General features: G+C 36.3%; 1 protein-coding gene across 11 annotated transcripts in view; it reads left to right on the plus strand.

Annotated features, from left to right (window-relative positions):
- LOC139114168 (collagen alpha-2(I) chain-like) overlaps positions 1-26,239 on the plus strand; it is a 151,451-nt gene that overhangs the window by 112,300 nt on the left and 12,912 nt on the right. For 10 of the 11 annotated variants that reach the window (XM_070675738.1, XM_070675741.1, XM_070675742.1 and 7 more), the window contains 21 exons: positions 492-545; positions 1,326-1,379; positions 2,222-2,365; positions 3,617-3,670; positions 4,554-4,607; positions 6,373-6,480; positions 7,314-7,421; positions 8,082-8,189; positions 8,913-9,074; positions 9,497-9,550; positions 9,783-9,839; positions 12,278-12,385; positions 13,139-13,246; positions 15,556-15,663; positions 16,889-16,996; positions 19,695-19,748; positions 20,570-20,623; positions 22,660-22,767; positions 23,463-23,537; positions 24,631-24,684; positions 25,540-25,596. In XM_070675738.1, coding sequence (XP_070531839.1) covers positions 492-545; positions 1,326-1,379; positions 2,222-2,365; positions 3,617-3,670; positions 4,554-4,607; positions 6,373-6,480; positions 7,314-7,421; positions 8,082-8,189; positions 8,913-9,074; positions 9,497-9,550; positions 9,783-9,839; positions 12,278-12,385; positions 13,139-13,246; positions 15,556-15,663; positions 16,889-16,996; positions 19,695-19,748; positions 20,570-20,623; positions 22,660-22,767; positions 23,463-23,537; positions 24,631-24,684; positions 25,540-25,596 — 1,791 coding nt within the window. Of the gene's footprint in view, positions 1-491; positions 546-1,325; positions 1,380-2,221; positions 2,366-3,616; positions 3,671-4,553; positions 4,608-6,372; positions 6,481-7,313; positions 7,422-8,081; positions 8,190-8,912; positions 9,075-9,496; positions 9,551-9,782; positions 9,840-12,277; positions 12,386-13,138; positions 13,247-15,555; positions 15,664-16,888; positions 16,997-19,694; positions 19,753-20,569; positions 20,624-22,659; positions 22,768-23,462; positions 23,538-24,630; positions 24,685-25,539; positions 25,597-26,239 lie in introns of those variants that run through there. The other variant, XR_011547813.1, reaches the window with a different exon arrangement.

The raw sequence follows: 26,239 nt of genomic DNA on the forward strand, positions 1-26,239 counted from the left end.
AATTTTTACTGTCCAATTCTTTTTGTGATCTCAGTACCACTTGTGGGTCTCATTTTAAAACATTGTCACCATCTTAGCTTTTAGAAAATCCAAAATTTTCTTTTCCCCATAGAGTTAACACAGAGATGACGGCCATTTTGAATTTCAGATATCGCTGATTGTTAAGTAACGTTTTTCCCTGGTATCGAACTTTGTAAAGTGACCCCTGATTTTTATTCTCAATTTGATAAGAGAATAGTTGAAAGTTTCATCAAGGGAAGTTTGCAAAAAAGTTTAAGTCTTTCTCTTCAAGGTGCATGCTACCTTAACCCTTTCACCCCCGGTTCTATTGCAACATATTTATAAAAAGTAGAAGTTATACTAACAAACAAATAATAAGAAAAATATCATCAAAAGTTACATCTTGTCCTACACATGAGTGCTAAACCTGAAAGAAAACTTTGTCATTGCCATGTAGTAACGTATTCCTTTCTGTCTGTTGTATTTTTCAGGGCTACCGAGGCCAAACTGGTGAAGCAGGCGTCATTGGAGTGATGGGCATGTATGTGAGTAGACAAAAAAGACAGACACTTGTTTCATTCAACATTTGACTTTTGCAGTATTCAAAAATGCCTGTTAAGCAATATTTGGTAATGTCTACTTTTCAGCACCATCTGTTCATACAGTGATATGGCCATGAAAAGTTAGACTTGTTAACTAAATAAACAGAATGATAAGTGTACATATTCAACAAAATTGCTCTTTTCATGCATTTTCACTTACGCTAAATGCCACTTTCAAAACAATTAGAGATGTCTTTTTGCCTCCATATACTTTTTGCATGTTATCCTACAGTATTATGACTCCCCTGGTTTTTCGCTGCAGGACGAGGTCTACAGAAGTTTAATACATTGGCCTCCACCTGTCAGTGCATCTGTTTAGAGTCCCATCTACACCATGCCTTGATTAATTTCATTCTCTTTGGTACAAAAATAGTATGCCTCAGCCGACAAAGTCATACAAATTTGATTAGTGGTGTGATCCAATATGGCTGCCTGGCCACCATGGCATGACAAAGGTTTCCTTGTCTAGCTCCGTTTCACTGACTTTTCAATCAGTTTTTTTAATCATTACATCAATACAATGCACAATAACACATTTGTACATGTCCATTAGTATCGCAACACAATCAAGGCCTGTACACAGTGTGTGAATTGTAATAAGCAATAAGCAATGTGGGTCAGAAGGCCCACCTCCCAAAAAGAAAATTATTTAAAGCATAGTGAGCAGAGAATGTCATGTGGTCATCTTGTTCAAAGGCATATGTGTTGTTTTGATTTTGACAGGGTCTACCAGGGGCAACTGGTGACAAAGGAGTGAAAGGAGTTCAAGGTCCACCAGTATGTCAACATTCTTTCATTTTGGGTCAGCAGTCTCGATCGTCAGATTGTCTGACCCTTCCAAAATTACAGCCTACTTGAGAAAAGGATTCTCTGATTTACATCCACAGTCTTACATATCCATGTAGCTAGAAGCTAGCTGTGTGATTGTACTTTGATGATGCACAGTTTTAGGCTAACTAATATTCTGTCTTGATAGAGACTCAGTATGAGTCAATTTGAAAAAAATCCTCATTGGTGAATTTATTGTACATAATAGCGCTGATCGCAAATGACGTCACTGTTCTCTTCATTAATATGCATAAATAAACATTTCTCTGCATTTTGCACATAAACGACGAAAATAAAACCTGCGAGTGTTAGAATGGCTATTTAGCGTCACACTTATTCGTATGAATTGATGACTGAGACTACAAGCTGCAACAGCAGCCGCGCATACTACAACAAAGTTTGTCTGAATTTCAGCATATTTGTCCGAAAGTCGCGCGTGTGCAGCTATATTTAGTAACAAATCCGAAATCGCGATCAACGCTATTACATATTATATGTTAGGCAATCAAGCATAAGATGTAAATATGTGGCCAAGGTGCTGTTAAATCATTCAATCATACATGTATGCAGTGATGTATAGAAGTTCCTTATGTTCAGTTTTATTGAAATGCTGTGAAAGCATCTTGCAAGTATACTGTGACATGAAGCTTACATTGGCCATGATCTATCAAAAATATCTTGTGAATATGCTGTAACTTGGTCAAGCTTAATGAAGCTTACTCAATTTTTTTTGATAATCAAGGAAGCTTTAAAAAACAAATTTGATAACTTTTTAAAACATTTTATTTCAGGGTGTTCCAGGATATCCTGGACAACATGGTCATCCAGGTTCTCCTGGTGTAAGAGGTTCAGCAGGTCTCTTTGGAAAAACAGGACCTGAAGGCAGCCCAGGTGAGCCAGGAATTCCTGGACATCAAGGTTTTCCTGGCCCACAAGTAAGTGGAATGTTAAAAGGAATATTGGGCTGTTATGAAAACACCGGAAAGTGTGCACAAGGATACATGTACGGTATTAGCGCAGAAAATTTCCCCAATCTAAGTGGATGAATGGAGCTATTATGCAAGTGCATTCTTTGTGGAATTTTCTTAATAACCATATTATTATACATCTCACATTTGTGACTGGGACGTCACATGGGCCAAGTAGTGACCATTTTCATGCAATGTGGTTATCTTTCTTCCAAAGCTGGCACAAGCATGGGGCACTATCTCCAATATGTTTCTTGTAGCCTGTGCAAATATACATTTGTCAAACATGAGATATATTGTGGCAGTCCCTTTAAAAGTCTTAAAATAAACATGTAGAGACATCCACAGTGGGCATAGTGGTTGGGCAACTAGAAACAGTTGATGTTATGGAACAGGCATTTGATATGGCCTTTTTACAGAGCATATCAAAACTCCATTGAGTGCTGTAATTTTTCGCTCCAAAATTCTCATGCAACATTTTACCAATTTTCATGATTTTTTTGTAATTTTATTATGATAATTTTTGAGCAAATGGACACAGCTTTACATTAGCTACAGTTTTTGACCAAAATGTTGGGAAAAATCTGGAGAAAAATTGTCTTGATCTGAAAAATATTGTATAGATTATATTTTTTAAGGCAACAAAATTCAACTTTGGAACTCAAAGGGTTAATCATATAACTATGGTTTCAATGGTCTTTAACCATTTTCTTGTAAGATGTAATTTCAGTCATAGTATGCACCCACCACTTTTTATGTCACATAAAAAAGTGAATGGTCAAAAAATTGCATCCTCTTTGTAATTCTTACGTCAGCATTACCAGTGACAAACCAGAGTTAGAGGGCTCATAATATAGTAACTTTGTGTCGGCACTTTTTGACTCATCTTTTAGTGATATAAATTGACTGGACCACATATTACAGCAAGTAGCCTTTTTCCCCCATTTGCATTGGGCTCCATTTGCATTGGGCCAGGCTTACATTGTATACTGTATGTGTATTAAAAGTGATGTTGACCATAGACTGACAGCTATAGGTTTATGAATGGCTGTTTTCAGATATCATTGCCAGCCAAGAGAGTTTTGTGCAATTGACATGAAATTGTAACATCATCAATAAAGCTGATGCCAGGTAGCTTTTGAGTTGGCTGTGCTGAACATACATTATTACCATGAGATTGGACACAACAGTAATATTGTAAAAACTTTCAAAACACAGGGCCCTCGAGGTGAACCAGGAATCAGAGGCATAAAGGGAAGAGATGGTACCAAGGTGAGTTTATATATACATGCAGTGTTGCAGGCAGGACACACCCTTGCAACAGTGTCCCCAAAACGGAACCCATTGTCCCGCATTGTCGCGCACTGCGGGTCACCTCATCATGCGCGCTCATGAGTCGACTCTGTTCAATGGGTGTAGTCTGCAAGTAATACATTTATCTGTTACAGAGGATGATGGCCTTTGTTTTGCATGATCATTTTGAGGCTTATGTTTGCATACTTTTGAAGCTGTGATTAAAAGGAACTAAAACGCTGCACTGGACTTGTAGTCCAACTGAGCTCTGTATGATTTGAGGGTCGATTTGGTATACTCCCTCGGCTGTTACAATTGCCTGAAATTAAAGCATAGCGACGAGGTCCTGGTAGAACTTTATTTTGTGAATCTAATTTAAAATGAAATAATACAAAATTTGATTAACAACTGATGCATGTTGTCCCCTAAATGTGCAAAATGTCCTCAAAAATAAACAGTTGTGAGACATTGTGTCCCCTGGTTTAAAATTGCTGGCTGCAACACTATAAATGATATGTTACATGTGACTGAAAGTCAAGTGTAAGAAAAAAAAGTATTATATTCTCAAATTGGTCAAAGGTTTGTATCACTTCAAGTTCATGAGTAAGTGTTCATACAGTTTTAGAGCATGCAAAGGACAATTTTACTCAAAGAAGTTTCTGCAAGACTCAGATGAAGCCGTGACTGACACTGAATAATCTACAAATTTAATTAGCATGATGTTAGTGGGTTCAATTACCTCAAAAAGAGCGGTGGAAGGTCCCTTTGGGAAAACCATTCCTTTCATAATGAAGAATTGGCCCCGTTTTCTCCAGCTACACTGAGTTTCTTTGTTGTATTTCTGTTTTTGTTTCTTTAATAGGGTGACAGAGGTGTTATGGGCCCACCAGGTGCGAGAGGTGACCGCGGAATACCGGTGAGTCATTTATCTGTCTACTAATTTCAACAAATTATTCACGTACCCCCCTTAGCGTCTTTTGTTTCATGAAAGTTTAGATTCTTCCCCTTTTGTGCACTTTTATATGTTTGAAAAATAATTTTTTAGCTACTATAGACTATAGTCTATAGAAGCTATTGGGATGGGTATCCGTCCGGCGTCAGTCTGTATGTATGTATGTATGTATGTATGTATGTATGTATGTATGTATGTATGTCCGTTTGTGAGGCGTCCGTCCACTCAAATATCTTGAGAACCGCAGTACTTACTGATTTGATATTTGTTGTGTAGATGAAAATACGATTTTGAGAAACTATTTTTTTAATTTTTTGATATTGTTGAAAATAGGCAAATTAATGCCAAAAAAGGTGTTTTTGGTAAAAAATCTTCTTCTTCATAACCGCTGGTCAGACAGCTTTGTTATTTGGTATACAGGTCCCTGGGGTAACCCAACTTAGACTTGTTCAAATTGTGATGAAATATGCAAATCTGTATTTTTAAGGAATTTTTTGTCATTTTTGGTCAAATTTGACTTACATTGTATGTAATTCTTGTACTGTATAAACCCTATCAATTCACCCAGAAAAATAATTAATATGATTTTAAATAATTGAATTAATTAGGAAATCATCAAAGCCAAAATAATTTTAGTGTAGAATTATCAGAAAGTTCAACTTTTTTTGACAGTTCATAGTGAAATGCTTACCATCTTGGAGGATTAAAACATGTAATGGCAACTTTCCTGAATCCCAACTTTGACATATTCTGAACCGTCATTTATTGTGCCCTGTATGTTATCTAAAAGAAATTGCTCAAAATAGTCAATAGAGATAGAGATAGAGATAGAGATAGAGAAAGTTCTAATTTCCATTTATGGTTGACTTGGTAAGGATAAAATAAAATTACTTTTTGAGGAAAAAAATAGAGTGGTCAATTAAAAGAGTGGTCAAAGTAATAGGGTTTTTATGGTAAAGCTGGGCTGTATAAAGATTCCTCATGTGCTATTTATAGCATTATGCAATCTGTGTAAACAGTGCAATGAAAGTGTAACATGATTCCTTATAATGCTTCTGATGACCTTGAACTTCTTAAGTTTCAAACCTTTGTCTCTTCAGTGTGCTTTCTCTGAGTATGTACAGTCTCAACTTATTAAACAGAACTCACAATGTTAATCAAAGATATCCACCTTCTTCATCAATACATGTGTCACAAAAGGTTATTCTCTACATAACTCAACAGAGCTCTGTCAACTGTTTAGTTGCTTGTTCTTTCAAAACCGCTGGTCAGACAGTTTACTTGTCCGTAGGATGACCTTAGTGAGATAATTTCATACAGTAAGGAAATACTTAATTTTGTATCCATGTCTATAGTAGCTTCAGGGACTTTGGCCCTATGTTTTTGTGGTATCCTTTTCAATACCAATGATATTCAGCCTGATAAACAATAATAGCTGCAGAAACATGAGACTTGTACTGTATTTATACCAGTTACTGAATACCCCAGGTTGGGATGCACTATTATATTAATTTTGAGAACTTGCTTTTCAGGCTTCATGTCCACATGCGTATTCTCAGTAAATGTACATTTTCAGTATTTATTACTTTTACAATACTAATAGCAAAGGTTTATCCCTCATCTATAACTTTAATGTATAAAGTCCTCTGTAACTACACATATTAGTTGTTGGCAGTTGGTATGTGAAAATTTGTGAAAAACAACTCTATTTTGTTTACAACTTTTATAGGGCATACCTGGAGAAATGGGTGATCCAGGTTTGCTGGGACCACAGGGTGATACCGGTAGCAGGGGTTACCCTGGCCCACCTGGGCCACATGGAAATCCTGGATTACCAGTAAGTGTGATAAATGATATCAGTGAAAACTTCACTCTTAATGAATGATAAAGCATATTTGAAAAGTAGGGGAGTTTCTGTCTCATTTGCCAGGACAGAAATTCCCATAATATGAATTTGTTAGATACGTTAGACTTTGGTTATTTGTAATTGATTTTTCAATCAGGGCTGAGACTTCAAAATCAAAACTAACTGCATGTAGAGATGGAGAAACAAGGACTCTCTCTCTCTCTCTCTCTCTCTCTCTCTCTCTCTCTCTCTCTCTCTCTCTCCAGCCTTTGGCTCAAAGTTATATTGGATGATAGCAAACAAAAAAAAATATCTTGGGAATGTATGTATGTGTGGTTTTTTCCTTATCACAGCATCAGAGTGTTTTATTGACTACCCTAGGGTGCCTATGCTATTGTCAGGGTTTGTATATCAGTTTGTGTATATGTACCCCATACGTATTTTAGTCATGTCAAATTCACAATTTCACAAAAAAATAATTTTGAGTCCTTTGTGGTTTGCATAGGTCCTATATGTTTTTATGGACCTTCATTGAGACGATGATGGCATCATGAATTGTTTTCACAGGGTGAAGGTGACGTGAACTAACGTTGATAATCAAATATATGCATATTTTTGTAAATCTAATGCCCTTTGTTCTTGTGTAACAAAATGAATTCTTGTATCTGAAATTGTTTTTTTTTTGGTGTTTTTTTTTGGTGGGGGTAGAACAAGAATCTGCAGTGGAGAAAAAAAACTTTAGTTACTGCTACTGACCCTTTCAAGTGCTTTCTCTAGATTGTGCATTTATTTACGCTACTTTCCTCAATGAATGCAATTTCCAGGGGGGTCCTGGTATTCCTGGACCCCGTGGTCTGCGGGGAGAGAAGGGTCCGGATGGTGTAAAAGGTGGAATGGGTCTTCCCGGACAACGAGGAGAAGAAGGACCAAGGGTAAGAAACAACAAAATAATGATAAATGATAATCTAAGTTTCTGGTGAGAAGAAAAAACCTATAAAGGTAGAAAACACCTCAGGGACAGATATAGTTGGACTCAAATTTGTACATTTTCTGATCAACTGCTAGTGTGGATCCATTTTAAATAATGTTTTCATCTTATTTTTGTGAAAATTGAAAATAAGATGTTTACAGTATATAGTGATGGCTACCTTTTCTTAGTTTTAATCATCAGTAAAATTTAGGTAATTTGTTTCCTCAGTACCAAAAATTTGTAAAGTTAACCATTTAATCGTTTATTCTTCATTTTCAAAGAGAATGGTTGAAAGTTTCCTTAAGGAAAGTTTGAGCGAAAGTGGAAGTCTTTCGATTTCAAGCGCACATACATGTACTACGTAAGATGTGCATTAACCATCAAAGTAATGTATATTCTGCAGCTCAATAGCCAGCATTGCTTGGACATGTCTAACTTCTGCAAGATCTTGTAGAAACCTGAAATTGTTTGCTGAACTTTTTGAGTTGGTATAATTGTCAAATTTAACGTCATCTTTGACATGTCGTTGTAATGGTTAAATGAGACTTAATCTGAACACTTGTGTAAGTGATGATTTTAAGATATGTCTGACTAGCAAAACAACTTCTTGTGAATTTTAAAGGGTATACCTGGTGAGAAAGGTGAGAGGGGTCCACCCGGACCTGCTGGAGTACTGGGATACAAAGGCGAAAATGGTACGATTGGACCACGTGGACTACCTGGGCCTAGGGTAATGCCTTGTAATGTTTGTCATTGAACCTTTTCATGATCACCAACTGTTGACAGATGAATGACAGTTCGTTATGAGTTTGTGAAGACCAAATGTGAACACTGTCAACTATCAAAGCGGCGGTCTGCAATCCCTGGTTCTTGCATTAGTGCTTGTTGGCATCGTACATGTATGTCTATGTGATTTCAGTTCTATGTCCTCCTTTGAGATAAGCTGAACAATACGTACCTATATATCCAAATAGCACCAATGCACTGATGAGAACAGCAGCATGGTACAGTGATAGTCTCTGGGTGATTACAATGACTGTAGTACCCACATCTGATAATTGACTTCACAATGCATCTAAAAGTTACATGTATCTGTTGACTGTAACCTTTCATATGAGCCCAAGGGATTACTCAAAGCCTAATTGCATGCAGCATTTTCTGACACCTTGGAATTGAGAAAAACATAGACCAACGTTTATTTCACTGCTGTTTTTGTCAAGACTAATGTGCTATTTGGATGAGAAGGCTGGAACATGTGAATTACCCAAATATCAAACAGCTCCAGTGGTTGTGACAATTGATTATTTTATTTAATAGAGAAAGAAATAAAAAAAATTTTAGCATTCAGAGCAATTTTAGTTTTTATATTTTAATTCACAAATAATTGTATAGTCACTAGAGACTGTCTCTAAATTTTGCAATTCAAATGATTATTATCTACTTTGATTTCTAGGGTCGAGGTGGTCCACCTGGACCAAAAGGCGGTCTTGGCAGATCAGGTAATCCTGGATATCCAGGTCATCCAGGAGAGAGGGGTGACAAAGGCCCACCTGGCCCTGAGGGACCACCTGGACCAGAAGGGCCGGAGGGAAATGATGGTCCACGAGGCAGGAAGGTAATGTGACAAACATATATACCAAAGTGGGTGAAAGTGTGTCTGTGTAAGTGTGTATGTGTATGTATGTGTGTGTATATGTGTATATGTGTATATATATATATATATATATATATATATATATATATATATATATATATGTGTGTGTATATATATATATATATATATATATATATATATATATATATATATATATATATATATATATATATATATATGTACATACACACTCTGATACTTTGTCATGAGTGTATCTTGCTATCAACCAGAAAGTTTGATAAGAATAGTATTATATTCCCTTTTTCCTGATCAAATTGAACAAAGAGACTTTCAGTAGTTGAAAAAAGACTCCAAAATATTAGGAGTTTAACTCCAATGATATACATTATAATGGGTATTAAAATTTTTATTTTACTGCACAGGGACATCGTGGCCCTATCGGGGAGCCGGGCCCACCAGGGGAAGTAGGAAGACAGGTAAGCTGTTCTTATAAAACATCCCATATAACACTACAAGAACATTTTCAACGGTCAGACACAAATAGATTTAAAAATGTACTGTAATATTTCAAACAGTGATGAGTGAAATTTCACTGTCAAGCCGAAGTGACAATTAATTTCTTTTTTCCTGTTAAATAATTTTAACTTACTTTGGCCATGCAGTGTGCTTTAAGCTGACTCCCTACACATATCAATTCCTGTACCACAGGGTGACAAGGGACGGCGAGGCCAACCTGGATCAGCTGGACCACCTGGTATCGTTCAGGTAGGAATGAAATTGCCTCATGGAATTATTACAAACCCAATGGACCATTTGCCCTGTGACAGTAGAAAATCACCACCTATTAAAATTGAAGGAAAAAGACGTAAAACAAATCTTTCGTAGTCAGGATCTGTTATTGTTAACATTCTTTTGAATTTGTGTCATTAGTTTTGCTCCTATGGATGCTGAGCTTATCAGATTGTTAATTGCTATTTGTCAGAATGAGTGGATGTCGTTGTCTGTCGTCCATCATCCTCGGTCCTCAGTAATCTTTGTAGTACTTCATTTCTGAAACGACTGGTCAGAAAACTTCCATGTTTACTTTTAAATTCTCATTCAACGAACTTGAGTTTATGAGAGGTGACTCAAGTTTACTGTCACATGATCCGTATGTAAATAATGGATACAAAATACAGATCACAACATTACCAATATGCTTTCTAAAAAAATTATGAGCTCAGTTTTTTTCACAGAGAATTCATTGTTTTGAAAAGTCCGTTTTATTCTATGTCCTGAATGCAAGAATATTTTGATCTGTTGTACACAGATCAGAGGAAAAATATATTTTAGCTTGTCTTCCAATAGGATTGATTGGTAATGATGTTCAGTAATATTTAAAAATTGGCCCCAAAATTGTGATTAAACTTTCTTTATGTTCACAGAAATGCCAAATTTGCAATTTTTGTAGACACCGATGTTGATATTGAAGCTAAAAAATCATTGTGTGGAATGATCAAATCTCAAGCTACAGTAGTTAACATAGGGCACCAACACAAAATTTGTGTGAATTTCTATCAGCAGCAGCCAAGATGTCACACAGGTGTTGCTATATTAACCATTTACCTGCCAGACAGAATCACTTCCCCATCTGCCAAGTCAGTAAAAAGCAGTATTGAGCCAAAACCATATGTATTTTCACCCACTTGGCTTGGTATGTTATAGCAGCTTTTAGTCTATAAATAAATTTTTTACTATAACCTAGACTTGGTTCAAGTCGGTGAATTTTAAAAAAATAAAATCATTTATAATAGTTTCTTTTGTGTCTCTCCTATTTCGTACAAACCTGTCCGGAATTTGGCAGCTCACGCCAGGTTTTCCCAGCGATTGAATGCGTCACGTTTGAGTCTGCGCAGTAGTGAGTTAGTTTCTGCCGGATTCACCGACTTGGACTTCTTGCAAAGTACAGGCGGTGAGACGGACTGTGTACACAGTGACGTAGAGCAAATACAAAATGATTGACAGCCCCCGCCGTTATTCTGGCCAATAAGAAGAACGCTTGCTAATAAACCCTGCATGCATTAAAAAGTTTGTTGTCATCTCCGTGCAAAGCTAGACATCGAGTACGTTTTATATCTGGGCGAATAATAGCATCAAGTTCGTACATCAACCGCGTTTTACAACTGATCGGTCGACCACCGCTAATCATGCGAGATTACCAAAGAAAGCTTGTTGAGAGTTACATTGAGGGAAAAGATTGTGTTCGTCTGCACACCAACCGGCAGCGGAAAATCACTGACATACGAAGTCGCTCCACATTGTTTTGATTTCCATCGCTTCGGGCACGTAAGAGAAACAGGCTCGAACTGTAAGGACGGTTTCTTTTTCCATCCTTGAATAACCGGCCACGATTTTCGCATTTTTGTAACATGGGCCCCACAAACAACACAATATTTTCACGCATTTTCGGTGATAGAACAGAGGTCGTGATGACTTTTGTGGGAGTGATCGCACTCGACATTTTGTCAACAACGCCATGTGAGTTTTATGCACGTCTCGTTTGGGTCAATTGGTAACTCCTCCCAATGTGTAAAATTTAGTGATGTCATCTTATGAATAATATATGAGTAAAGAAAACGTCATCTCATGAATAATTTATAGCAACGCAGATCGTGCAAGAAAGCCAAGTCTGTGATTCCGGGTGAAACTCCGCTGTATAGCGTTCACTCCACTCATCGCGTTCACCCTACTCATCGCGTCCACTCACGCGCGCGTTTCACATGAAAGCAAAATACAAATCATTGCGTTCACTCCACTCAAACATTCACAAATCACAGACTTGAACCAAGTCTAACTATAACCCAAACGGGATTCGAACCCCCACACACTTCACGGCAACATCGCCTAGCTGCTAAGCCTCACACAAAACCAGTCGGCCACCGTTTCCAACCCAAAAGAGTTGGTCACGGCAATCATGTTTATCTCTGTCTTCAGAGGCCTTTAAATCTTCTTTGTTAAAATGCACCATATGGGACATGTTTTGCCTCACTAGTTTTAACCAACTTGACCTGATGGTGAAATATGAACTTGGCAGGAAAGGGTATAATTGTGATTATAGTAGTGATACTCTGAGTAAAATTTGATAAGACTAATCAGCCCACATGACAGAGATTACTTGTCCTGTTAAATAATGTGCTAATTTAGGGATTTTCCCCTATCCTCAGGGTGAGCAGGGAAGACAAGGAGTGAAAGGAGAAAAAGGAAGATCAGGTCGACGGGGTCAAAGAGGTGACATTGGACCTCCTGGCACAAAAGGACCTCCAGGTGGAGTAGTAAGTATTGCAGATGAACAATCGGTGTGACGTTAGGGGGCCATGATATGCCGCAGTTCAGCAATACCAGTGAGCAAAACTGCAATACCTGTAGTTCAAGATTGAGAGCTTAGTCAATCCAAGGCAAACTTCAGAATAAAGTACGTTTCACTTTGACAAAAAATGCAGTGTTTTGTGTAATACATATGCTGAAAATGCTGTGTTATAGTGAAACAAACTAAATACACAGGGATAAACATATGCAGGGGAATATGCATACATCATATTTCTACATCAATGCACACGGATTTGTCAGTACCATATTCCATTTGAAATTTTGGTTTGACCTACTCATAGCGGTAAGCAAATCCAGAGGCACTAAGTCTGGGATAACAAAACATTTTGCCCCCAAAGACACTGCATTTGCCACTGCAAGGCTCCAGTGGACCAGCTGATGCTGATTAACCCTTTGAGTGCTGTAATTTTTCCCATCAAAACTTTACTGTACACAGTAACATTTTACCAATTTTTTATGAATTTTTATGAAATTTTTTGATAATTCTTTCTGTTCACAGTGCCAGGAAAACCCACTTTAAAAGAGAGCAGGTTTTAATTGTGTTTATTGTGGTCCTATTATCAACTAACATCATAAACACTAAAAAGACTTTTTTTTATAATAGAAAACCTGAGTACAATTTTTTCAGAATAATTCCCAATTAATCATTATTATCAGTCCTGTCAATTAATCAATGAATGGCTGCATTTTCCCTGTAGGGAGACCGGGGCAAAGATGGCAGGCCAGGCCCACAAGGAGAACGAGGCCCCCGTGGAGTAGTGGGAGAGCCAGGTTTTAAGGGAGAAAAAGGAGACAAAGGAGACAAGGTGATGTCTCTTTTCTTAAAGTCAGTTAGATTTGTCATTGTTACTTGTAAAGGGTATAGCATGTCACAAAACATATGCAAGACGCGAGTTCCATGCAACAATTTGCATACCATGGTACTAATAGCAATGTTTTATTTTCCAAAATTTGATATCAAATACAACGTATACGGCAGTATTTTGTGGCATGTTCACTTGTACTGTATTTTACCATTGTTTTATTAGTCCCCACGGACACCGTCCGGGGGGACTTATAGGTTTGGTCATGTCCGTGCGTGCGTCCGTGCGTGCGTGCGTCCGTCCGTCCGTGCGTCCGTCCGTTCACGCAGATATCTCAGAGATGCAAGGAGCGATTTCATTCAAACTTGGTACAAGGATTACTTCATATGTCATACAGATGCACGTCGATTTGTTTTGTGATACGATCCAATATGGCCGCCAGGCGGCCATTTTATTACGATATTTTCATGTACAGAGCCATAACTCAGACATGTTTCAACCGATTTTATTCAAAGTTGGTACAAGGACATTGACCAGTGTCATAGATATGCATGTTGATTTGTTTTGTGATACGATCCAATATGGCCGCCAGGCGGCCATTTTATTACAATTTTTTCATGTACAGAGCCATAACTCAGACATGTTTCAACCGATTTTATTCAAAGTTGGTACAAGGACATTGACCAATGTCATAGATATGCATGTCGATTTGTTTTGTGATACGATCCAATATGGCCGCCAGGCGGCCATTTTATTACGATTTTTTCATGTACAGAGCCATAACTCGGACATGTTTCAACCGATTTTATTCAAAGTTGGTACAAGGACATTGACCAATGTCATAGATATGCACGTCAATTTGTTTTGTGATACGATCCAATATGGCCGCCAGGCGGCCATTTTATTACGATTTTTTCATGTACAGAGCCATAACTCAGACATGTTTCAACCGATTTTATTCAAAGTTGGTACAAGGACATTGACCAATGTCATAGATATGCAAGTCTATTTGTTTTGTGATACGATCCAATATGGCCGCCTGGCGGCCATTTTATTACGATTTTTTCATGTACAGAGCCATAACTCAGACATGTTTCAACCGATTTTATTCAAAGTTGGTACAAGGACATTGACCAATGTCATAGATATGCATGTCGATTTGATTTGTGATACGATCCAATATGGCCGCTAGGCAGCCATTTTATTACGATGTTTTCATGTACAGAGCCATAATACTCAGACATGTATCAAGCGAATTTATTCAAAGTTGGTACAAGGAGATTGACTACTGTCATACATATGCATGTCAATTTGTTATGTGATACGATCCAATATGGCTGCCGTGCGGCCATTTTGTTACGATTTTTTCATGTACAGAGCCATAATACTCAGGCATATCTCAAACGATTTTATTCAAAGTTGGTACAAGGACATTAACCTATGTCATACATATGTAGGTCTTTTTGTATGTAGGTCATTCTTGGCCATTGAGCGCTATCTGTATCAAAGTATTTTTATCACAGACCTAATTAATGAAGAGGACTCTATCCTCTCTGAGGACATGTAATCAAAGTACCCATTAACAAGTGGGGACTGTGTCATCAACGATGACTTGTTTTCCGAGATATGACATCAGATGCAACGTGTACAGAAGTATTTTATGATATGTTTGCATGTAGCACGTACCTGCTCTACCGGTAGTTTACCATTTGATCTGCCCAACTGATAATTGTGTGTCCCCATGCCATATGAGGAGTTAAACTCCTTCACAGTTGCAAGGGTTGTATTGTCTGCCCTTTTTGTAAAAATCAGAAGGTTAGCCTTGATTCGCTGAAGTCAAATCTGACTGTCACACACAAACCTTGAGTGGAAACAACTAATATTGCCTGTTGGTAAAAGAATTACTTTTCAAACAGAAAAATCTTGGTGTGGTCATCCAACAACATATATGCCCTGAAAATTAGAAGACAATGTGTTGCTGTGTCAGTCAAAGGAAATACGTCATGAAACACTGAAATGTTTTTAAACCAGAAATATTGTTAAAAAGCTATGAAGCTGTATTTCAGTTTTTGAATTGCCTGGTTTCACTGCTCAAAGAATTTGATACATTCATAAGGTACATGTATACAAGCAGATGAAGAATCATTTTGGAGTTTTCTGCTGAGCAACGTCTATAATTTTCACCACATTCAACAAGACTATATCCATACCATTTTATGCAGCTCAAGCTGAAGAGCATCCTAGTAAATTCATTTCCATAGTGTGCATGGCTGATTGCAGCAGCTGAAACTGATAATGTTAAACTCTTACAGGGAGAAATTGGGGTCAAAGGCCCTCGAGGAATGAGGGGTGAGAAAGGAGAAGTTGGAGCAGAGGGACGGCCTGGAGTGAAGGGGTCAAGGGGAGTCAGGGGGTTGAAGGTAAGTCTATCTGTCTGTCTGTGGTCTGTCTTTCCTCGGAAGTACTTGAATTTGTGAAGATACCCAGTGAGTCCTTTGAAAATGAAATTGAATCCTGAAAAGTCCTTGAGATATTGATAGGCCACCAACAGTTTTCAAAAAATTACAAAATGATTTGCCATGGTATTATAAAAATGATATATAAAATAATATACACGATGTTTCATCCAGGATGGCATCAACAGGGGGATTTTCCAATCAACAGGGGGATTTTCCCCCTTTACCAGAAAATTTAGGGGGATTTCACCAGTTCATGTGTTCTACTTGTATCTCTTTGGTGTGACTGGCACCATTTCATTGGGGATGGTCTCCCCTTGAAAAATTACAAGGGGATGCCAACATGTCAACAGAGAGGGAATCCCCCATCCCCCTCTCTAGAGGAAACACTGTATAAAAAAAATGCAAATTTATAATATGAAATTATGATATGTGTTAAAATTATACCTTGAAATGGTAATTTTAACTTCATCATGTCCTTAGAAATTGCTGAGAAATTCCTTGAAAGTGCTTTTAAATTTTAATTAATTTTTAGTGACTTAATATGTAGACCATGTACATTATATGTTTCCTTCACCCTTGTCTCCATTTAGAAGATCGAATCGATGTAATCTGTAGAGCATTTAGTCTCTGATATTTTTACATGTAACTCCTCCCGGGTTAATGAAAGAAGGTGCCACTTTGTTTTGCTCGATCTTTGCTTGAGATGAAAAAATTGACATTCCAATGCTAGGTCAGGGGTCAACCATGACCAAGCTTGCTTTTGGGATCTCTCAGGGATGAAACAGCTTTTTGAAGGGAACCCTAATCAGGGTTAATTAGTGTGAAATATTTGCTTAGTTACTAATACTTAGTTATTCAGTATGTTAGACTACAGATAGGTTCTCCCTATCTATCTGGACAACATCCACCAGTCACTTATGGCATGACATCTTTATTTGTAATGATTTGAAACATACGCATGATTTTAGGAATGTTATCTGAAAAGTTTCAGAAAGATGAATAATATTTATTATTGTCCAAAAGCCAAAAATGCAGATACATGACTGCAAACCACCATATATAATTTTTGTGTTATTTTTCCTCATGCACCAGCTCTTCTGATATTCCTCAGAACCTGTGTTTAATTCATTCATTCATTCAAAATCAACAGTCTTACTCACTGTCAGGTTCTCCTATTCTGAAACAGGGTGACCCAGGCATCATGGGAGAGACTGGTCCACCTGGACCTGAAGGAGATGAAGGTCCTAAAGGTGAACCTGGGAAAACAGGACCACCTGGTAAACGTGGACCTCAGGTAAACTACATCTTATTTACATTCAAATTTGTGTGCATATAAAATTACTCATCGCAAGAATTTGTTGAAATTTATTCCTACAAGAAGACTTTTCCATGAATTCATATTTTAGAGTCAGAAATTCATATTTTAGAGTCATCCGTCGTCGTCGTCTGTCAACAATTGCCTTTTCCTCTGAAACTGCAAGTCCAATTGCTTTGAAATTTTATATTCAGTTCACTTGGGGTGACCTCACTTCAGTTTATTCAAATCGTGGTGAAATTTGCATATTTGTATTTTTGGGGCATTTTTTGCTGTTTTTGGTAAAAAAATCTTCTCTGAAATCGCTTGTCTGATTGCTTTGAAATTTGATATGCAGTTTACTTAGGGTGGACTTTAGTCAGATTTGTTCAAATCGTGGTGAAATTTGCAAATCTGTATTTTTAAGGCAATTTTTGTCATTTTTGGTAAAAAAATCTTTAAAAATCTTCTTCTTCAAAACTACCAGTTAGATAGCTTTGATATTTGGTACATATATCCCTAGGGATGATCTATTTCAGATTTATTCAAATTGTGCAGAAATATGCAAATTTGCATTTTTAAGGCAATTTTTGCCATTTTTGGTCAAAAAATGTATTTCTCTAAAAGTACTGGTCTGATAGTTTTGAAATTTGGTATACAGGTTTCTATACATAAACTAAGTAATATAAAGTGAATTTCTGATGAAATCTGTAATTTTGTATTTTTTGGGCAATTTTTGCCATTTTTGGTCAAAAAATGTGTATTTCCAAAACTACTCATCTGATAGCTTTGAAATTTGGTATACAGGTTCCTACAGATGGACTTAATGATATTTGTTGAAATTATGATGAAACCTGCAATTTTGTATTTTGGGGGCAATTTTTGCCATTTTTGGTCAAAAAATGTGTATTTTCAAAACTACTCATCTGATTGCTTTGAAATTTGGTATACAGGTTCCAATAGATGAAACGATATTTATTGAAATAATGAGGAAATCTGCAATTTCGTATTTTTTGCAATTAGGGCAATTTTTCCATTTTTGGTCAAAAAATGTGTTTCTAGAAAAGTACTGGTCTGATTGCTTTGAAATTTGATATGCAGGTTCCTACACATGAACTATATTTGATCTTTTGAAATTATGATGAAATGTGCAATTTTTATTTTGGGGGGGCAATTGTTTCCATTTTTTGGTCAGAAAATTTTATTCTCAAAAACTCACCAGATAGCTTTGGTTGACATGTTCTTGGGGATGATCGGATGTGATATATTCAAAGTATGATGAAATCTTCAATTGTGTATTTTTGCAGCTATTTTAGCCACTTTTTTCTAGCTACTACATTGATCTATCAAAGATTTCCATCTTCTTCATCAACATGTGTCAAAAATAGTTATTCTCTACATAAACACAGCGGAGCTATATTGGCCGCTTGGTCGCTTGTTTAATTTTCTGATATTGTTGAAAATATGCAAATTAGCGCCAAAAAAGGCGTTTTGTGGTAAAAAATCTTCTCCTTCATAACCGCTGGTCATACAGCTTTGTTATTTGGTATACAAGTCCCTAGGGATAACCCAACTAAGATTTGTTCAAATTGTGATGAAATATGCAAATCTTTATGTTTAAGGAATTTTTTCATTTTTGGTCAAAACTTTATTTCATCAAAACTGCTTGTCTGACAGCTTTGATATTTGGTATACAGGTTCCTACAGATAAACTTAATACGATATATTGAATATATGACGAAATCTGCAATTTTGTATTTTTGGTGCAATTTTCGGCATTTTTGGTCAAAAAAAGTGTTTCTAAAAAACTACTTGTCTGATGCCTTTGATATTTGGTATACAGGTTCCTAGGGGTTGTCTTAGTGTGATATATTGAAATTTGATGAAATCTTCAATTTTTGTATTTTTGGGTTAATTTTTGCCATTTATGGTCAAAATATTTGTGTCTCAAAAGTTACTCATCTGATAGCTTTGATATTTGGTATATAGGTTCCTAGGCTTTGTCTTAATGTAATATATTGAAATTATGATGAAATTTTCAATTTTGTATTCTTGCAGCTAATTTTGCCATTTTTGGTCAGGCCATCCTATAATGAAATATCAAAGATATCCACCTTCTTCATCAATACATGAGTCACAAAAAGTTATTCTCTACATAACACAGCAGAGCTCTGTCGACTGTTGGGTTGCTTGTTTTTTCAAAACCGCTGGTCAAACAGAGTTAATATTTGGTTTACAGGTCCCGAGGATGACCTTATAGTGAGATAATTTCATACAGTCAGGAAATACTTAATTTTGTATCCATGTCTATAGTAGCTTCAGGGACTTTGACCCTGTGTTTTATACTTTGCGGTAACCCAATGAAATAAAATAGTACCACATTATGTGAAATGTCAAAAAGGGAATTTTTTCTCTAGCCGAGAGCTCATGCCTGTTCCAGCCGTGCTATATTACGAATATAGCAGTGTTATTTCCTATCTCAACCACTAGATCACAGTATTTGCACCATCAATAATACTGATATGATATAATACTGGTTATGTCTTTACTATATTGTATGATAAAAATTATGAATGTTATATGATTGTGATTTCTGCTTCTCTGAAAAAAATCCTTTTCGTCTCAGACAACAGACCTCTAGAGTTGCTGATAACCCTCTGAACTTGATGAGAAGTTGTATTTACTCTTGATATTTCAGGGAGTGAAGGGAGATCTTGGCCCTCCAGGGCCACAGGGAGAGCAAGGTGAACCAGTAAGTGAGTGTTTCCCTTATCTGTCGGTTTTTTCTCCACTTTGGACACATCGTGCACTGGATAGACTGAAATATCCATCGCATGAGGGCGCTGTCTACCAGGGGAGGGTAGCGTAGAGAGCGCCCTTTAGTGACAGATCTTTCAGTCTTTGCTCTGGACAGCTTACACAAAGATATATCAGTTTCTGAAAGGGAAACTTGACTAGAATATATCCCTGCATTTTATGGTTTCATACATTCAAGTTTAGATTGCTTGACTTTGATGGTAAATCTACCATGAGGACTCTTTTCCAAGATTTGAGTGCGTAGCATCATCTATCAATAACCTGTTCACCCCCAATTCCCTGTGAACAGGTCCACAATCACCATTGATGACAATGAGTTTGGGTCATACCATGGAGGTGAAAGAACTAAAATGTCTTAGACTTGCCATGTTCAATGCTCTCAGGGAATCCAGAGAACATTGCAAATTATTTTTGATATATGTAATACATTTAATCCATTGAAATTACAGAAATGTAATGCAAAAAGTGTTATTCAAACCTAGTATCTTTGAATTCAATGTTTTGAAAAGGATACAATTTTGAAATTGCGTGCAAAGTATTTAGGATTTTCTCATGTGACGAGTTCAACTTTCCCAAGTGTTGCCTTTGATTGATGTATTCTATCAGACACGAGCAGATACATATGTGAACTGCATGCATTTTGGTCAAAGGTCACATGGAGGGAAATTTCATGTTTCATAAGCAATAGGTCATCAACATTTCTATGTACATCATCAAGGTACTCTATAGTATTGTCTATACTGCTTTATTTTGCAGGGAGAAGATGGTGAGAAAGGTGTAAGGGGAGGCAAGGGAAATAAAGGCAGGCAGGTTTGTATGTCAGCAGTAATTGCAGATCTTTCAGTGAAAGTGTACCTAAGTAGAATGTTCTGCAGAGACAAACTTTCAGAAAAAAGGAAATATTTCTTATTAGCTCATATCTGGTATTTATATAAATACCAAAAAGAGCTTATATGGTGAGTCAATGGCGTCTGTATGTCTGTATGTATGTGGGTATGTATGTGCGGATGTATGTCCGTCACACGCAAAGGCTCCCATACCGCCAAAGCTACCATCTCAGTATTTGGTGTACAGGTAGATGCAGGGGTTGAGATGTGACGTTGTTCAAATGAACATGTCAGTTCAAAAATATGCAAATGAGGAAAGAAAAGGGGAAATCCTGCAAATGTGCAGGAGTGGTGGCAGTAACTAAAACAGCCCACACATCTGAGTAAGAGATTTTTGACCTTTAACCTATTTGTATGCAGGGTACCTATTTAGTGTGGGAGTGGTGGCAGTAACTGAAACAGCTAATTAGTCATTTCCTGTCATTGTTTATGAACTGTGACATATTAACAGACCTGCTCAAACCATAGACAGTAGAGGGGGAAGACTGTCTATGCTCAAACTAAGAGGGACTAGCTGTTTCTGCTATGCATGTTGCTAAAGTTGACCTCCAGTACCTATAGTTTCAGACCTTATTTACTTTTGTCATTCTTGTTTTTCTGGTTTAAATATTTCTTGTTGTTTTTCTGGTTGTACTGTGCAGAAATCATTGTCATAACATCAACGTAGAATTTTCCTGCACTGAACAGATAGAAACAACATTTATTGTTGATCTTTGGTACCAATTCTGATCAAATTTGAGCGACACCGTATAATTGTGGCATTTTATTTCTTTTACAGTACAGTAGCAAAGTCAACTTTTTCTAAATTGAATGGTGGAATGGCGTAGTCAGACAGACCTGAAAGCTACAGCTAATCGTATCGCACTTTTAACTTATACACCCCTAATTCCCAGTGAACAGACCCACACTCACGATTGATAACAATGGGTTTGGGGCAAACCATGGCGATGAATGTATGTGACAGCTTCATGAGCCATAACTTTTGATGTGTCTTTCAGTAGTTTTTTCTTGTTTGTAGAATAATTCTTGTTCAACTCCCAAAATCATGTCAAAATGCCTATCGTTGAACATTTTAGACACACAGCCACTTTGTGTGAAGTGTTCATGATTTTCCTTACAAGGAAATTTAAAGACAGACAATTCTTGCCCATACAGGATATTTATTTATCAACAACAATTATATAGCATATATTTTACCCACTTGGCATTGTGATCACAAAATTTATCCAACATAAATCTGAAGAGTAATAATTTTATTTGTTTATTTATTTATTTATTGTTATTTTATTCTTTATTTATTAATTTATTTATTTATTATCTATCTGTCTAATTATTTGTTTGCGAAGTCATCAAGGCCCAATGACAGACTTTGACAAAAGAGAAAGGTTGCAACACATAAAATACAAATTGACAGCACTGTTATATAAATTCTGTCATTCTGAGGCAAATAAATATCTACAGCTATTTCATTACATTGCAATACAGGCCTAGAAATGAAATATTTGTATATACAAACTGTGACATTGAACTTAAAATAAAGGCTGTGTTAATGAACTATCAAAAAGTAGTTCACGCTTCAAAATTGAAAGACTGAAACTTTTGCTCAAACTTTCTGTAAGGAAACTTTAAATCGTCCCTTTTGAAAATAAGGGTCACTATGCAAAATCTGGTACTATAGAAATAAATTCCCCAATATTTCCAAAAACTTGAAATTCAAAATGGCTGCCATCCCTGAATTAAGTCCACGGGAAAAAAGTAATATTTTCAATTCTCACAAGAATAAGCTGATGAAATTTTATTTTGCTATTCCAGGAGCTTCAAAGTGAGGCCCCACAACTCATAGACCAAAGAGTATTGTGAAAGCTGACTAGTCTGAATATTTGTTCCCAAGGCACATTCTGGTGTGATGCCTAAATTTATTACAAGAAACTTGATATTTTAGAATGTTTTCTTTTGCAGGGGAAGAAAGGATCAAGAGGCAGGACAGGTAAGAGAGGAAAGGCAGGACCAAAAGGTGAAGTTGGATCAAATGGTGTCAAAGGATTGCCAGGACCTTCAGGTCTACCTGTAAGTCAGATATGCTATTTTCTGCAAATTTATTTTGTGTTTTTAGCTCTGCTGTCTGCGACATGGAGCTTGTCAGATCGGTGGTTGCATTGGCCATTATTTTTTCACATTCTAAGCTTTTTCTGCAAAACAGCTGGTCTGATAGCTTTGAAATTTAATAGGCAGGTTCCTTAGGGTGATCTTTATGAGATCTGTTTAAAAAAGTTGCATACTTGTATTTTGGGAACAATTTTTGCTATTTTTGGTCAAAAATCTTATTCTCTATAACTATTTGCTTGTTAGATTGCTTTTGTATACAGGTTCCTAGGGGTGACCTGACTCAGATTTGTTGAAATTATGATAAAAATTGCATACTTATATTTACTTGTACGGAAAATTAAATTTTTGATTTTCACAAGTTCAGGCAATGAAAACTGAATTTTCTCCAAGAGCTTCAAAATGATCCCCTACAAGCAGAATACCGGAGAAGTATTGTAAAAATTTGAGTCTGAATAGCTTTCCCAATGTGCATTCTACCTCAAGTAGTGTCTTTCTTTGTCAGAATCTTTTGTGGAGATGGAGATTACTGGTATAAGTAGTACAATAAGAAAATCCCATACATTATTTTGAGTCATTTTTCAAAAGGTATATTGCTGTCTAGCTTACCAGAGATTTTATGCTGCTTACTGATAATTGATGGTTTATCATTTTACTAGGGAATGCCCGGTCCAAGCGGAGAAGTTGGAGAGTATATACAGACTGTTGGACGTCAAGGTGAACAAGGACCTAAGGTTTGTAATTTCAAATCGTATAAATCATTAAAATTGCCTATAATTGTAAGTTGCGATGTTTTCCCATATTACTATAAATTTTTCTTCACAATTGGACATTAATGAATTGTAGGAATTACAGCCATTAGGTAACACTTCATAAGAAGCTTATTGGATTTAAATGAATGTGGTAAAGTGTGACTATTTCGTGTGCATCTTGTCATTGTGTGTGTGTTCTATATTGAAGTACAAAGTAACAGTATCTGTTACTTAAGTTTAATTCATCTTGACAGATCTTTCTTTTCCTGCAAGATGACTGCAAGATGTTTTAAACTTAAGTTACAGATTATCTGTCATAATACTTCGTACTTGAAGTAACTGTTTGTTATTGTTTATAACATTCTACTTTTGGCATCAAGCTCTATACATTATATATATATATATGTATGTATATATATATATATATATATATATATATATATATATATATATATATATATATATATATATATATACATTATATATATATATATATATATATATATATATATATATATATATATATATATATATATATATATATGTATGTAATAGAAATTTCTTCAAGTACAAAGTAATAATATCTGTAATTTAAGTTTCATGCATCCTGCAATCATCAGACAGATGAAGTGAATGGATTCTTAGCCCCACACGCTCTTGTGCACACGTGTTTCAGCATGCCATAATGACAGTGCACATAATATAGAACAAAATGCAAATTATCTTAACCATACTGAACCTTATTTGCTCAGTTTGAGGAAGAAGGCTGTCGAGAGCCAGGTGATTAAAAAGCAGCACTATGTCATTGGGCACAAAGGGATGAAGAAGATATACTGTGAACATCAATCCAACTGCTCTAGTGATTCAACCACCATTATTTCTGTGGAAAAATAATTTTCATTTCACCTCTTATAATTTGACCATTGCTCAAATAGAATTTCTTCAATTGCAATAAATTCGACAAATTTAAGCCATAAAATATTATATTTAGTCTGTAAAGTGTATCAAGGCATCAAAAATGTAACCTGTTTTAGTTCATATGACAGCTGTGTAAACTTTTTATCCATGTGAACAGGGTTCCAAAGGAGACAAAGGAGATCCTGGTATTCCTGGAGTGAAAGGTGAACAAGTAAGTTGTACTTACAATAACTGATTTTTGATTTGTACATTAAAACAGATGAAAAGATATCAAATAAATATCCTGATCTGAAGGTAAATTAATGTAGCCATAACATCCCAATCGCAAAATTCACAATGGGACGGTACAATTTGATTTTGGCAATCTTCTGAAGTTAGTTTTCTTTACATCTACATAAATGATATATTCTGAACACCAGCATAGCATAGAAGATCATGAATTAATCAACATCCAGCTTACCCACATATAGATGTAGAGAACACTGAGTCCAACATCCATATGAAAACAATCAGGTTTTCCTGAGGGGCCCTCCCGGAGGTACATGAAATAAGTGGACCCTCTAGGATTATTTTTACTCATAAATTATTCAGCATTGTCCCAGAATTCTTCAGTGTTACCTGATATTCAATCAAGACAGTCATATTTCCTGGAGGAAAAAATTCCACATTTGTATACATGTGTATGAGTGCAAGCAATAAACCATCCCGATGAGTTTTTTACCAGTTCTCAACATACATGCATGAGCAATAGGGAGTGCATAAATGGAGTGAACTGGTTAAAACCAAGTGGTTTACTACCTATTGCTGGGATGGTTTATTGCTATTATATCATAATTATATTACATTGAACTTCCCGCAATAAATGTCAAAAAAGGAATTTTTCACCAGCTGAGAGCTCAGACGTGTTAAAACCATGCTATATCGGGAATATATCACGGTTATTTTCAGGTCTAAACCAATCAGATCTCTTTATGATATAATTTACTTTAACTGACTGGCAGTAGTCAAATCTAGTATCTGAACATACATGTATCACATGTTCACCAACTTTTTTCATTTGTCACAGGGACCCCAAGGGCCTACAGGGCTTCCAGCAGTATATATAACTTTTACAATAGAACAGGTATGCAATTTCTCTTTTCAGAATGTCAATGATACAAATTAGATTTCTGCCTCTATTATTTATTGAAGTGTATGTGTACAAATGAATGTGAAAAAATTATCACTATTGTTGAAGATTTTGATTTGACGTCAAACTTTTGCATATTTTCAAGTGTACTGTATTCCAATTCTTTTATATTTACTGCCATGATTTTACAGTGGCACAAGTTTGTAAATACCCTCCAATAGCGCTGATCACAAATGACGTCACTGTTCTCTCTCATTAATATGCATAAATAAACATTTGTCTGCATTTTCCGCATAAACGACAAAAATAAAACCTGCGAGTGTTAGAAAGGCTATTTAGCGTCACACTTATTCGTATGAATTGATGACTGAGACTACAACCTGCAACAACAGCCGCGCATACAACGACAAAATTTGTCCGAATTTCAACATATTTGTCCGAAAGTCGTGCACGTGCAGCTATATTTAGTAACAAACCCGAAATCACGATCAACGTTATTTATCTAGACACATACATGTACCAATGTGCTGCGGTAACTTCCACAGCCAAACTTTGTTTCCTTATCTCTTTGTAGAAGTAAAAACAGTGAAAGCAGACTGGATTTTTGTGAAAATTCATTGTCAAATTCTACTTGCTA

Source organism: Ptychodera flava, chromosome 16 (genome assembly GCF_041260155.1).
Source record: "Ptychodera flava strain L36383 chromosome 16, AS_Pfla_20210202, whole genome shotgun sequence".
In the NCBI taxonomy this organism is placed as follows: Eukaryota; Metazoa; Hemichordata; class Enteropneusta; family Ptychoderidae; genus Ptychodera; species Ptychodera flava.